At 36.1% G+C, this 16109-nt stretch overlaps 1 protein-coding gene across 4 annotated transcripts in view; it reads left to right on the top strand.

Annotated features, from left to right (window-relative positions):
- The window catches only part of LOC126966184 (cerebellar degeneration-related protein 2-like), a 92327-nt gene extending 76233 nt beyond the window's left edge, over positions 1-16094 (top strand). For 2 of the 4 annotated variants that reach the window (XM_050810154.1, XM_050810153.1), the window contains exons 2-6: positions 7275-7387; positions 9229-9377; positions 9491-9934; positions 13007-13175; positions 14117-16094. In XM_050810154.1, the coding sequence (XP_050666111.1) occupies positions 7275-7387; positions 9229-9377; positions 9491-9934; positions 13007-13175; positions 14117-15454 (2213 nt within the window). In that variant the 3' untranslated portion in view covers positions 15455-16094. Of the gene's footprint in view, positions 1-2209; positions 2476-7274; positions 7388-9228; positions 9378-9490; positions 9935-13006; positions 13176-13458; positions 14034-14116 lie in introns of those variants that run through there. The other 2 variants (XM_050810156.1, XM_050810149.1) reach the window with 2 other exon arrangements.
- Positions 16095-16109: the final 15 nt, after the last annotated feature.

Consider the following 16109-nt stretch of genomic DNA (forward strand, 5'->3'; position numbering starts at 1 on the left):
TTATAGAAATATGCGCGAGTGTTGTGGAGCAGTCGGTTGAAACGAAGCTCCATGTGTAGTAGGTATATTATATTAATGATAAACGTATTATACTTATTATAAATAAGTTACAATACAAATAAATGAACTACTACCGTCTGAGAACAATTAAATGAAACGGAGACAGGAGAGGATAGCTAATTTACGTAGTTTATTATTTTTTTGACTAAGTGAAAAATAACATTTTATTGTACATCATTCATGTACTTACATCAGTCCTCTACCAGACCAATTATTTGTCCGTACCAAATCCGATGATGTGTTAGGCTATAACACTTTTTTTCGCCTCCCATCCGCGGAACCCGTACCTTTCCGGTGCGAAAAGTGTCTTAGTTCCAAAAACTCGATCAAACAAACAAATCGGAATGAGCTATTCAAATAATAATTATTGAAGTGAACTTCAATAAGCGCGCTGAGCACTTTACTTTGTGGGTTTTGATTATTGAATGACACCAGTAAAGTCGGCTCGAATAGAATAAGATGGAGCCAGTGAGAGCAATATTAACCAGAGCTATTTATACACTACTGCTGTAAATATTATTAATTGAGGTAAAATATTTGATTTCCGTATTATTAAAGTCGCCTAAAGCAGACACAGGTTTTTAATAGTATCAATCATCGAATCAGCTCATGGCTCACATTTTTCGGACCTTTATCTAGAATTAACACGATTTTGAAATTGTTCACTAGCTAGCCTACATTTATCTGCCATTCTGACTCTTCCTTTATATTGTTAATAAGAAGCAATCGATACACATTATAATGTTATTCGTTTTGTCTTTATGCCTGTCCTCTTTGTGTACTTTAACCCTCACTGTCCTTACAACATTCTTAAGTCGGCCGGCCAACATTTCAAAAGTGGAGTTGAGTGAAACTGAATCAGCTTCAAATTAAATTGGGCGACCACCTGAAACCAAAGGTATCGGCGTCACAAGGGTCAACTCGACCCTGGTTCGGTTTTGAAACTACAATCATCTTCCTACAAAAAACCCGAGAAGGATACTGATGCAAGGCAAGTTGCTCAATGAGCTGGGCTCCACTACGTTATCGAACGTCCTCTGACTCTATCTACTTCTCCTTTCCATTCAACTCTGCTCAGTCCGCCTCTGAAAGCCGATCAGACTTAAAAGGGAATCTAATAGCCTGAACACATCGTCGGATTTGGAAAGGCTTGACCATCGGTCATCATGGACCGGTGGGCGCCTCGCACCCATTGGTCCGGCGTCGTACTGGGTACTGTATCGTGTGATGGACAATGCGACATACCATGGAATATGGTGCGCTACCGGACCGCGTGCGATGATTCTGCCGGACCAAATCCAAATATGTATCTATCTATAAACTAACAGCTTAAGGTTTTCACAAAACGTATTTATTAAGTTACAGCGTAGCATTACATTAAATCAACACACGGGTTGTAGTTCTATACTTAAATGTCTTTATTTTTAAAAAAAGAGAGTCTTTATATTTGAGGTATGAGCCCAAAAGCTTAATTTAGCTTATTTTAAAATTTATTATTTAATTATTATTAGAAAATTTGATAAACAAAAAAATTCAAAAATAAAACTACATAATTCATCTAAATAAAGAATGTTAAAGTTATATTATAGCCTCGTTCCAGTATGTTTATTTAATGTTGCCATTGTAGGTCCACACTTTTTAGACCTTATTGTGTAAGGTTTTCACAAAACTTATTAATTTAAAGGTTGCACCACTAGTCGACACCAAGGATCGTAGGTACGTTTAGGATACATCAAGTCACTGTAACTTGAAGCTTTTATGAAAACAGATCTCTCTTTGTTTTGCTGTGTATATTAAATATAATATGACAACCATAATGTTAAAATGTACTTTACCTATATTGTTTTATGTAAGGTGGTAGCGTGGTACCAAACTCCCATTGATCAAGATAAAACTTTCATATTATCAAATACCTTTACGCTGCAAATGTCTATAATTTGGACGTCTCCGATTGCCATGCAAACATCTTGATTGGTCGCGTCGCACTTTCACCGACAATAATTTACTGTTTAACTTTTGTTGGACACGGTGTTACATAGACCCGATAACATTTGTTCATTTCTTGAGCTATCGGCGAGTAATCGAAAGAAATGAGATTGGAGCGGCCAGCCGATTGTAATTTGTAACGCGGTTCTTTTGTCGGAGGGATTCAGTTCGTTTTACACCGCCGTACTGGTAAGTGGTAACGCCGGTGTTACAACAACGCTCGGGTCGTTGAAGCAAAAAAATGTCTGCTGGCGAGTACACATCGTTATAAGTGACGCTCATGTTACTAGTGACCTTTGAACGAGCTCGGAAACATGACCGAGGAGCAGGATCAGTTTGATTCGTTCAACTCGTGGGAGCTAAACGGGCTCAGCTCCTTGGACCTTTGGGATTATACGGTCGAACTGGAGTGTCTGCAGGGAACCGAAGGTGAGTCACGTCTTGCGCAAAGTGGAGGGGAGAGTGAGACCGTCGTAGCGTTCACTGACCGATTCGATTAAAAACTAAAAATAAGAGCTCCGAAGTTAAAGCCGTGATATTGGAGAAGCCTTTTACATAGCCACGTCTTTGGTATTATTCGCGTTGATAATTTAATCATTAACCCGAGTATGCAGATCATTATATGAGCTTCTTTTTATCGTTAAACTTAAAAAAAGAACAACCTAAAACTCACTCAAGGTTACCATACCCTTAGAAGTCTTTCTTTCTATATTTATTCCTTTATCTTAAAGTCATTACCGTTTGAGCCAACTTTCTGTGTATGAACGTATCATGGAAAATCTTTGTAAATGTAAACTAATTAGAGATAGAGATAAATGTTGCATTACAATTTTACTTGCATGAATTATTTTGTATAATTTGTGTCAAACGATGAGGTAACGGAATAAAATAATAATGTCCGCGATCAACAGAACAACAGAGCTTTGATTCATTATAAAGACATTAGATGAAACCAAAAAATGATCTTTGATTTTTAAAACCGCACTTCACTACGGCGCAATAAATTGTGAAATGGTTATTACTAACCAGAATGTAGGTCAGATAGAAACTTAGTTATCACTTGGATTAAACATTATATATTACTTTTAATAAAATGGTAATTATATAAGGCTACAGATATAAGAACGGCGAACTTAACATCTATCTATTAAATTGTTATTTTAACCAAAAATAATCAGCTATTAGATCCTGTCTTAATTTTGTTCAAATATAATTTTCCGGTTTAACGTATCTAATTCAAGATAATAACTTTAGGTAATTACCTTTTCGAAAGAGCAATTGTCATAAAAGCATACAATTATTGTAAATGGCGTCTTATGTAAAATGCTGTAATGAAAAATCTCAGAGATAAATTTACGATTTTTTGTGGATAAATGAGTGTTCTGATGGCTATCATTAATAGATTACTTACGACCTGAGCGCATTGACATGATGAGGTGAAAAAATCGTATAAACCAGTGGTAAAGAGAAATTTTAATATTATTAAATTGTTTATTATTAAAGCGTTTGAAAATGATAAAATGTAAAAAAAAATAGTAGGATGAAACCCATTGGAAAAGGAAGGGAATATTACAAATTGAAAGGAATGATAATTTATAGGCGATCTGAGTTTTGGAAGGGGGAGGTGGGCTCTTTTCACATAACCTCAAAATTTTATGTTAAGTATTAAAAAAACCAAATTTTTGATTTTTTGAAAAGGGGTATTAAAAGCAATTTTTATTGCTTTATTTTGTGATATTTGTAGCAACTTATAATTAGATATACAAGTAGAACTCCAAACGGGACATGCATACATTATACAGGGACGAACAAGAGTACCAAAACTGAGAATAAGTAAGTATATCTCAGTTTAGTGTACGGGTTTAAATTACTTTTGAGATTTAAAACGGCATTAAGGGCACCCAGGGCTTTGGCACCTTTTACATGTACGTGATTAACATGCTTTGACCAGTGGAGTTTATTATCCATTAAAACTCCAAGATACCGAACAGAGCTGCGGAAGAGGATTTCATGATCAGCGATAATAAGTTGAATTGTTATGTATGTATGTGTGGTAAAGGTAAAAAACACTATAACATAAATGACTTTTTTAATGATACCACAAATTGAGAATGGAGCGACCGCCCTCAGGCTATTAAATAATACATTTTATTGTACGATTTTACATGGTAACCATATTTTTTTAATTATAAAAAAGAAGCCCACTGAGTTTGTTTCGCCTGTTCTTCTCATTGCTGTGGTTATACCTTTTGGAATGGGTGGTAGTTTTTGAATTTCAATAAGTGATTTAATATTCTATTTTGAATAAAAATATTTGAATTCGAATTTGTATTCCATAGGTTAAGGCTAAATTGCCAATATTGGATTTGTCGATATGGTGTTGGAGGTCTGCTGATATCATTATTATCATAAATATAGATACTGATACATTTTTACTGTATTTGTTATTTATTATAATTCTATATATATATATATGTATATATAAACTCACTTCTGGGATTAAATATACAAAATAAAGGTACACTTCCGTGTAATGATAGTCTTTATTTATTGTACTTAATCATAGTATTGAAAATATAGTAATAAGCATTTATTAAGTTATTTCAATTCGAAATTATTCAACCTTTGATAAACTGATGAAACAATTGTATACCTAACTAAATAGTACACGACCAAAGGGTAGCTTACTTACTAGGTACTCATGACTTTTAGCAGATACTATGTTTATTTAAATCTTATCACTTCGCATTTGAACATTAAACTAACCGCAACCTAAATTATTATAAACTAGACTATATTTTTCCTGTAGCAAGGTTATTGCTGGCTACAGCTTTCACGAACCAACCAACTCTAGCGACGCAGTAGCCTCAGTAACTCAGAGATCTATTTCACTAATATCGTTGGTACAACAAAAAATATTATGACTATTCATTGTCAGTACATTTATGAAAATTTAATATACGTTCACAAAAATCGTCACCTTTTTGCTCTTAATAGATTTTCATACTTATGACACTTGAAACAAGGGATTGTTTGTAACTAATTCTAGTAGGCTTCATAAGATACATAATAGCTTTAAGAGTATACATTTTTATAATAAAGTCCCAGCCACTGTTCAGGCATTATCTATAAATAAATTTAAAAATGTTTTATTTAAAAAATGGCTCTGTCGTAAATCCTACTACTCCACCCCTGAATATCTATGTGATCCGACAGCCTGGGACTAGATTATGATTATTTTATAGCAATAGCAATGACAGTACAATATATTTCATCAAAAAGAGCGTCATTTGTTTCCGAAGCGGTAGTAGTATCTAGTACTTATATTAGAAATGACATCAAAAATAATTCAAAAGGACTCAATTTTGAGAAAATGCCTTTTATTAGCAGCAATTATTCCATACAAACGTTCTCGACTGTTTTCTGCTAGGTTATTAATCTTTGATAAGTTGTTTACATATAAATACATATTAAAGCCGAGAGCTCTTACCAAGTGAGCCAACTGTTCGAGTGACACATGTTGGTTCGTACATCTTGTTCAACTCTCAGGTTGTGGCTCCATCTACACGATCACCTTTATAGTGTTGATAACCTGCTTTTTCTACATTTTTGTTTTGCAACTACCAGACTACTTCAAGCAATACTTTAAAACGGCTTAATTAATTAATAAGAGAACATTTTAAGGCATTTGCTATAGAATATATCCTAATCATTCAGTTTCGTTAAGTTGGTCAAGTTGCGCTTCAGGAAATAGTCAAGAGCGAAACCCTGACACTTGACTCTTGAGTTCTTTAAACATCATTAATATTCGCCTCGCGTCTCAACCGCGATAGCATATTTATTGAGAATTCATAAATCTTAGCGAATGTTGTAGTGTTTAAAGCAACAATCACTACATAATATCATAAAACAGAGTCCTCCGCCGCGACTGTCTGTCTGTCTCTTCACGATACAAACAACAGGTCACACATTATTACGTCGTAACTCGTTACTTACCTATCACTAATATCAAAGAATATATTATAATAGTATCTACAATGTACACTTTGCACAGTCCATCATCGCTTCTCCACTGTTATATTTACTAACACTTGATTTGACCAAATTTAAAATAATGTTAAGGTAAGTCACCTAATCACACTGCGTGTGACCGCTAGCACCGTTCGCGCGTGAAATGAATTCGTATCATTTTTTTTTTGCGCCCAAACAAGTGAAAGGGCTACCCTCCGGGAGGAGGATTTTACTTCGGCAGTCCCACCTCTTATGACGTTGTATTTACATCCTATTTGATATATTATATTAAGTTTTTATGTGTACCAACATGGTACCAACAGATAGTACACAGAAACTTATTAAGAATACGTAGACACATCAGAAAAATTATAGTTACCTTAGCAGCTGTAAACAGGAAGAGAATAATATGTTATGCATAAAGTAAATAAAATAATATACATATCTAATATTAAATAATGTACTTGGCTATTAGATATGTAAATGTGTATGATTATATTTTAACATACTGCAAATAAAACACGATCTTTAAAACTTGATTAAACCTATATTATGTAGATCAATATCTGCTTCGTTGAACCATGCATTAGATTTACGGCATATCCTGAGGAGTCCCACATTTGTAAGAATTTATTACAAAAGGCTGTACACTCTTGTATTGGCACGAGGAATCTTGAATTTTTTTTTTGCAATTGAGGACATTCAAACAAATTGCTTTAAAAAGAAAAAATATAATCTGAGTTCCAAGATCTATACGAGAGGGTTGTAAATTGAAAAGAGAAACACCCTTCGTTATATTCTTATGTAGGAACCTAGCTGTGATGGACACACTTGACACATAACAAACATCTCACTGTAATATAATGATGACTCCACATTACAATTGAAACATATTCTAAATGACTCCGTACCGGGGATATTTAAACTGTTTTTAAATCAAGAGTATTCTTGAATCTCTTAGCATTTCTCCAAAAAAAGCTCAGCATTTCAAGAGGTCAACACCGTCTACTATATTTAGTTTCCGATGTTTAATTGTTAATGATTTCATTTACAAATGTTTAATGGTAAATTATTTGCAGAGAACCAATTATAAATTATTGTAAAAGCCTCCTGCAAATGGTCGGATTCATTTTTGTTCCTACTTATTAAGCATTCCCTCTATATATCGTCGATTTACATGGATTGTTCTTTAAATAGATTTATTGTTTATTTTACAGATTTGCAGTTGGCGGCGGAGTTGGGGAAAACTTTATTGGAGCGCAACAAGGAGCTGGAGACTGCTCTTCGTCAGCACCAGAATGTTATTGAAGACCAAGCGCAAGAGATTGAGGTACGACCCCCTTTAAGACACATAATTTATGAGGTAGCAATCAAAATATTATATAATATTTCATCTCACGGGAAATGCGGGCCTGGAGCTTCTTTTGTTAGTGCAATAGCTATTCATTCAACACAACGTTTCTGCAAAATAACTGAAACAGGCCTGCTTAGTAGAATATGTACCGTGAACATTTCATTCTTTTGACAGGCGTCGCACTGTACTGTTGCAGTTTTAACCAGAATAGCCCTATAAAGAGTAACAGTAAGAGTATAACATAATATCCACCTGTACAGTTGATAGATGACTTTACAATAAATAAACTATTGTCTGCGTCGTGTGCTAGGCGTCACTTGTCCTTGGCGAGTTAACAACTAACTGAACACGAAACTCATGCAAAATATAATGGAATAAGAATCGACTTATTTTCTCGAATTCAAATGTGCTGTGAAAAAGCACAATTGTCCAATATTAGTTTTACAAAACAAAGCACATATCTCGAATTTACGGAACCCTTATAGGATCACATTGTTGTCGGTCCGTCCTTCTGTCTGTCAAGACCCGTTATCCCGGGAACACGCGGAGGACTCGATAGAGTTGAAAGTAAAATGATTGAATGATCATATTCCCAAGTCTAGTCTCTTGAATCTGTGAAAAATTAAAAAAAGATACGACCTACATACATTCTCAAGGGGCCTACATTTATAGAGTATTTTCCGCTGACCTAGAACTATGAAACGCGTCCCGTGGTTAGGTCTCCCAAGATTCATTTGAGTTGCGTTCTCAAGATATTTCATCAATATTCACGTTAAAATTAGCGTTGGTTATGTATATCCATAATATATCCATTTCAAAGTGCGTATTGTTTTCTCTATGCATTTGAACTTAGTTTTTCCTTTGATATGATCCAATGAGTATGCCACTTTATGAGGGATGATACACCAAAATGGACTAGAGCAATAACTGAATGGTACCCCAGAGGAGATAAGAGAAATAGAGGAAGACAGTTCATACGATGGGAGAATGAACTGAAACAGATAGGAGGACCACTATGGACTTGAATAACAAGGAACCGGAAAGAATGGAAGACTTTGGAGGAGGCCTTTGTCGAAGGACAAGCAGTTAACAGAAAGAGGACACAGACTGTTTAAAAGTTACTGCAAATAATTAAGTTAATAATATAGTTATGTAAGATAAGTTAATTAATTAAAATGTTTTATAGTATTATGTTGGTACGTAAATTTTTATGTTTTGTTAACTGTAATAAAGGCTTTATTATTATTATCTATAAACGATTTTTGAAGGTGATTCGTCGTATAATACTTATAAATTGTAAAAGTATTATACACATCATCTGGAATACCAGATGGCGTGTCAACAAGTAATCCGTGATTAAGTGTATTTTGTCAATGTCTTCATAACTGTGCACAAGAGAGACAGCAAATACACTTTCTGGAATATGGACTTAAGTAATCTGAGCGTAGTCTGTCTTGATTCTACTTTTTGTAGTATAAATTTGATTCGATATTTTCAGTTTTTATAATACAGAAGACTTGGAAGACGCAATGCGAGTATACTTTAAGAAATAGTAAGCCTTGGTATGGAAGCTATTTCTTATCATCTTTTATCAATGTTTATACATTCTGATCGTGACTTATAATATATTATGTATATTTTCTATTCAGTCGTATTTTTCCCTTGTAATGCAACTTGTACCTACCTTGTATCCAATGCAGCTTTTTTCATTTTCTATTCTCGATGATTAATTGTAAAATTAGTATCAGTATTTCATGCGCATTTTGTAGTTGGTATTTTTAAGTAGTAGATAAGTAACAGTATCATTTTGTTCACAGTACTTAACGAAGCAAACTGTGGCCTTGCGCGAAGTCAATGACTCAAGACTGAGAATTTACGAACAACTCGAAGTTAGTATTCAAGACTTGGAACGAGCGAATCACAAGCTAGCAGTCGACCATGCAAACGACAAGAAACAAATTAAAAGGTACTTATGTTCTGTGTCACAAGGTTCAAATTACATCAATATATTATAATATAAACTGCTAAGATGATGTTAAAATATAGGTACTTAAGCTGTTTTTGTTTTAAAATTTTCAGCTTGTCTAGCGGCGCTGAAGTCTTGGAGAGTAGATGTGAAGATCTTCAAAAGACTGTGGACGACTTGAAAGCTCAATTAGAACTCTTTCGGCGAAGAACTGAACGAAAAGCCGAGATCGATAAACCCAAAGACCAGAAGCCCGTTGTCGCAACCGGTGCAACTGCAAACAAGAAAACAGAAATTAACGGAACACCACAGAAGACAATAGCTCCTCTTCCAGAACTTACAAAAGAAGATGAGGATTTACTAAGACTTAGCGATGAGCTTAGGGAGAATAAAGTGGCGTTTGCTCAAGAGCATCGGAGAGTGACAGAGCTAGAAGAGCAACTGGCATCCGTTATTCAAGAAAATAATAGATTACAGGGGCAATTGAGGAACTGGAACCAGCGGGACGATGAACCGAAGTCGATGCATGAAGAATTCGCTATCCTTGAAGAAGTCAGGTAATTATTTTAAATTAAGTACTAGTTCCCTGCACAATTAATATAAAAGGGTCCGGCACATAAGTTGACACAAATTGAGGAATTCCAAAGACCAAAACGTGCTCGTTCTTACCAACCATTGGTCTCAAGGCCAAGCAGGTCAGGTAATACGAAACCTCTGTAAATAGTCAGAAATACAATTTAAGATTAATATTTTTTACACGAAATTAATTAATATTATTCATATATATTTTATAGTAATAAGTAATAAATTTATATTCTCTTGAATGATTAAAGGCCTTGTCAATTGGCTGTAGAGGTCATAGAAGATTGCATAATTAACGGTGACTAATAATACTTAATTGCTAATATCTTAATATTCAGTAGGGACGGTGTAGATAAATCAGCATTATTATTTATTAAGTTCCTACTTATTTAATAAACTAATTTTAAATAGGTATATGTATGATACTTTTGCGTACCACTTTATTTTCTTAACTTAACCACCTCAAAAATTTTATACCTAGGTAACGGACTCGTAAACTTGCCTTAAAATTTTTGTCTGTTCTTGCTAATCTCATAAACGATATTGCCGATTTGAGATCCGTTTCCACTGATATATTTAATTCCAATCGATTCACAAACAAGTCAATCAATTGTAAACGATGCGACGTAATCCACAAGAATAAAGTTGCGGGCGCCCTATCAGAGAAATACAATTAATGATCTTATATCAATAGCAAAAACTATTCTATATTTATCCTTCAATAAAAGAAATTTTAGTCATAAAAAAGAATTTAGAATAGCCAAATAATTACTAATTTTCTCCCTTTATATTTTTATTTCCACACATTAACAGTAAAACTCATAGACAATTTAGTATCATTACGAGTGGTACTACAAGAAATAATAGCACGGAGAACGGGTTAAAGTTAAATAAAATCGAATGTGCCTCTCCTACTCATCAGGCGTAATCCCGAAATTATGGAAGGCGGCACACGATCCCTAAGAAAGGTGTATGCTCGGATCTGTCCAACTACCGCCCCATTGCCACTACCTCCATTATCTCCAAATAATGGAGTCTCTTATCAACCGCCAGCTCTTGGGATACCTAGAGGAGTACCAGCTGATCAGCGACTGTCAGTACGGCTTCCGTCAGGGTCACTCAGCTGGTGATCATATCTCACCCATAAATGGCCGCAAGCGTCGAAGAGTCGAAGGGAGCGGCATTGGCGGTAAGTTTGGACATAGTGAAGGCCTTCAATCGGGTGTGGCATAAAGCGCTTATAACGAAACTGCCATCCTATTGACTTCCCGAGAGGTTGTACAAATGGGTCACTAGCTATTTGGCCGCTCAGAGCATCAAGGTTGTTATCAACGGTGGATGCTCTGACTTAAAACCCATAAACGCCGGTGTCCCGCAAGGCTGCGAGCTATCCACTACACTGTTTCTTCTGCCTATCAATGATATGCTGTAAATCAGCAGTATTTATTGCTGTGAAGACGACGGCACAGGGTATGCTTCCTACACCGGCCGTGCCAACATGTCCCGGGATATTGTCGATGAAAATCGGAACAACAACACTTGTGTCTAAAATGGAGACTGCTTTGCAAACTCTCGGAATGGGGCCGACAAAATTTACTCCATTTCAACTCCAAGAAGACACAAGTTTGTGCGTTTACCGCTAAAAAGTCTCCCTTTGTCTTATCCCCTCGATTCGAGATCACTCCTCTAATCGGCATACTTGGTGTCGATATACCGAGCAACGTTCAGTTAGGTGGTCACTTGGAAGAGAAGGCTAAACTGGCTAGTTTGGCCTCTTACGGAATTAACTTCTAAAAAGCTTGGTGTACTCAGTAAGGCGAGACGGTACTTTACTATAAGCCACCGTCGGCAACTATATAAGGCGCAAATTCGACCTCACATGGAGTATGTTCTCACCTCTGGGCGGGTGCTCCCTAGTACCAGCTTCTTCAATTTGACCGCATACAACGAAGAGCAGCTCAAATCATCGACGATCAACTTATCTACGGTCGGCTTTATTCTTTGGCGTAGCGTAGGGATGTGAATTCTCTCTGCATCTTCTACCACATATATATATCACGGGGAGTGCTCAGAAAAGCTTTTATTTTTTTGCCTGGCACTTTGTGGAATCAAATACCGGCTGCTATTTTCCCGAACCGATTTCCCACCTTAATGGTCGGTAATGCATCTCTTGACACCTGTTGTTGCGGATGTCCATGGTTGCCTCACCACTCCCATCCCGTGTGCCTCTTGTCCGCTCTTATGTAAAAAAAAACAAATCCAACCGACCTCCAATAAGACATAATATAAGCTTACCTACTAATTGTAGGCATTATGTAGAAACAATTTTTTTGTTTAGGCAGAAAATAAACATTGGGTTATCAATAAACGCGAAGTAAACTTGCTCCAAAAAACTTTTTGTCTTTATCTTACCTTTATCACAACAGAATTACATGACAGGGAGTAATTTTACATCGCGTTTATTAATAATATAGTACCTATAGGTATGTATTTCAGACCCTGAGTGGTCCAAATAGGTAAACAAAGACGCACACGTGCGGTGCGGTATGTATGTGTTTCTAATTGTCTATGTAGCGTATGTCAGTCCGTCTGTCACAAATGCAGAGCTGGATCACTTGGCGTAACGTAGAAACGTCCCTTCATTGATCATCAGAGAGTGTGCCGAAGAGCTGTTGGCCAGATTCCTGCTACCGAATTAAACTTTTGCACGATAAGCTACAACAAATTTAGACATAATCATCACCATCTGGATGTAAGTGGTTCTTCCACGGTGTGATTTTCAAGCAACTGTCCGCCACGCGGTGTGACAACCACCAACTCGGTCGGTATTTCCAGGACGAAACGATATAGGTTGTTTCAAAAGAGCGCGTCCACCTTCCTAGAAGGTCGGCACTCAAACTCACTCTTGTAATTCTTCTGGTTTTGTAGAAAATTGTGGGTTGCCGTTGTGAATTAACATCAGGTTCTCCTTTTCATAAAAAATCTTATATATATATATGTACTATCAATGATTCAAAGTGATAAAAGATAGCTAATTAATTTTGCAGACAAGGTCAACTGTGCATCAGATGCTTAAGAGGCATCGAGAGGGACGACATGTCTTCCATGCTTGATGGAGACGATGACGATAGAAGTGTTATCAGCTCTCAGATCCTCACACCTGGCCAACAGAGTCCCAAAGACGAGCAGGTCTCCAATAAACTGCTCAAGTTCGACGTAAGTATTTGCATTATTTGGTGAGTTTCTTTCTTTTTCTACTAATCATTTATTTCGCTTTGTACTCATAACCACTTCTTTTTTCAAAAAAATAGTGATTAATTCTAAAATTCTGTGCTGTTCTATGTACTTTAACAATTTCTTATGCCTTCTTTCTGTGTATTACTAATCATCCAATATATTAAAATTACACATGTAGGAATTAGCATTTTTTTACTACAAATTTTTGCACAAGTCAGGTGCCTTGCATTAAAATTTATTCGAAACTTTCAATCGTTTCTAGGCAATAAAGCTTTTCCAACTGCCCCTGATGTTGTTGCTCACGCTTTGCATATGCATTATGAAGCGCATTTGCAGTAGTTTTGTTTGGATATATCGCATGTAGTCCGTCCGTAAGGTACGTCCATTACAGCCACGTTATTAGACTTAAGAAGTCTGCACGCTAACCGAACCATTGGTGACGGTCATCAATCTGTTTGTACCTGCTATTTAACATAACAATATTCAAAGTGTGGTGTACTTTGTACTCATTCATTATATGACCTTTGTTTAGTCTACTGATACCGTGTTTGTTCATTTATAAGCTATTAACGACTTCGTTGTGCTTCAATTACTTATTCCAGTCTAAAACGACCGAGTAATGGGTGTATTTTGACTAATAATTACAATTTATATATAAAGCTTTTAATCGAATCTTCTTTCCATAATTGTTATTTTTATAATATTTTCTACACTATCGCTGGCAGCATAATGTTTTACAAATCATTTAACTATATAATACAAATAACAATAAAATAAACAATCTGATAGCCACTGTTATCATTTCACTACTCAAATCACTCATACATTTGTTTACCGATAACTAATAATTATGACGACACTCTTATAATCATAAATATTCCAATGACCTTAAAATAAATTAAATACGTATTACTTTGCAGAATGCCAAGGAAAAGTTACTCCAAGGTATTTGGGCAAATAAAGAAGATGCTCAAGGAAATCCTTATAGAGAACTGGTCCAGAAATATGAAGCTTTGCTCGAAGTACAGTTGTCGCAAGGGAAAAACATAAGGAAAAATAAAGATATCTCATTAACTTCACACGATGAGCTACAAACATCAGGTGACTTTAGCCAGTTCAGCGTTAAAGACACAGATGAAGAGAGTGGCCATGGTGAGGAGGCCCACAAAGATGAGATTCAGCAGAAAAAATGTGAATCCACATCCCGCAAAAAGATAATTCAGACACCAGACTTCTCAGAAGCTGAGACGTCCAGTTCAGGGTTTTCTGATGAAACCAGCAATAAAGCAACACAGACAGAACGTGAAAGACCTGGTTCGTTCTTGTGCACCATTGCCGACGGTGAAGATTACCGTTTCAGCATTTATGATGACGCCAGTCCAATGGACAGCCGTTTCCGTAATAGACCAGAATATAGGGAACTATTCAAGGAAATATTCACTATACTGAAAAAAGCAGCAGAAAATAAAGACGACGGCGAGCAGCTACCTCTACTTGATGATACCACGGTAGGTAAAGTACCGCCGGTGACACCTGCCACGGAAGAACCTCCCGGTAACATTACCGATGATACTCAGAGCATTATGTCGTCTGCCATGTCTGAACAGTCGATTCCAGTGTCGGATATTACATCTTCAGAAACGCCAATGTTAAAAGAAAAAGATCAAGATACTAATGTTCTTGTAACTGCGAAAGTATCAAATGAGAAGCCAAACATTGTCGAGAGCAATAAAGAGAATAAACCAGTGACAGAGAGTACCACCGAGAACACTAAAGAGAGCCAAGAAGATAGAGAAAAAGAACGCGTGTTAACACCGTTGGTGCGTCAGCCACTGGAGTACATTGCGGCTACTAGAAAGAAGTCCAGACATCGCAACCGCAAGCACAGTCAAGATAGGCAAGGTGCTGACTCGCCCGTATTCCCTTCACCGCCTAAAATAACGTATCAAAAATCTGCCAACAAGAAAAGGCGAGATTACAGGCCAATTGAAGTAAGTCCTCTCGCGAGAAATACAGACAGCGAGTGGAACGGGTCCACTCTCCAGTTCTATAACAGAAACATGAACTCCCCCACACCCAGTGCTAGCGGGCGAACTGGGAAGATCTACCAGTCTTGGAATCCCGAAACTGACTCCTGGGATATAAAACAGAGCACAGCATCCCAGGAGATTCATAAATTGAGGAAGCTAGAACTCTCCTACGCAGAGGTTCTCAGAAACGCCGACAAAACAAAAAATAGGCGCAAAAAACATCAATAAAATTATTTAACAAAATCGACCCCCTCTTGTATTGCAAGAGCTGAGTGATTGGTATCGCCAGTTGTCTTTGCCACCCGGACATATTTAGATTAGGTTTTTGTGATCTGCTAGCGTTACTTATTATTTTATAATATCAGAAACAATAAATGAACAATGCCATAATACAGATATAAATGTACTCCATAGTATGATTAGCGTGGTACAACGGGGTTTATAGATACACTAGGGTCAATAGAATCAGACTTGGTTTATTAATTACGACCGTAACAGATTTATCTTATGTACCTTCCGTAGTAGAGTAACGCTTGTAGCGTTGTAACAAAACTGAACATGCATTTATAAGACAATATGGTTAAAAACGGCTCGATACTTTATTTTATATTTGATATGCATTTTATTTAATTCGGCATTTCAACTGAATGGATTTAATTTAATTCTATTCCGTTTCGTCAGTCACTATTTTAATTGTAAATTATGTACTGTATTGCGAAAGTTTATTTGTAAATATTCGATTAAGTTAATTTTATATTTTATTTTGCCATGGAAATGTGAATGCCTCAATTCTTTGTGGAATTGTACGCTGATATTTAACGATAGAGGTTGGAGGAATGAAATAAAAGATTTGCATTGAATTATAAAACAGTTTTTCATTTTA

The sequence above is a fragment of the Leptidea sinapis genome, chromosome 1 (assembly GCF_905404315.1).
Source record: "Leptidea sinapis chromosome 1, ilLepSina1.1, whole genome shotgun sequence".
In the NCBI taxonomy this organism is placed as follows: domain Eukaryota; kingdom Metazoa; phylum Arthropoda; class Insecta; order Lepidoptera; family Pieridae; genus Leptidea; species Leptidea sinapis.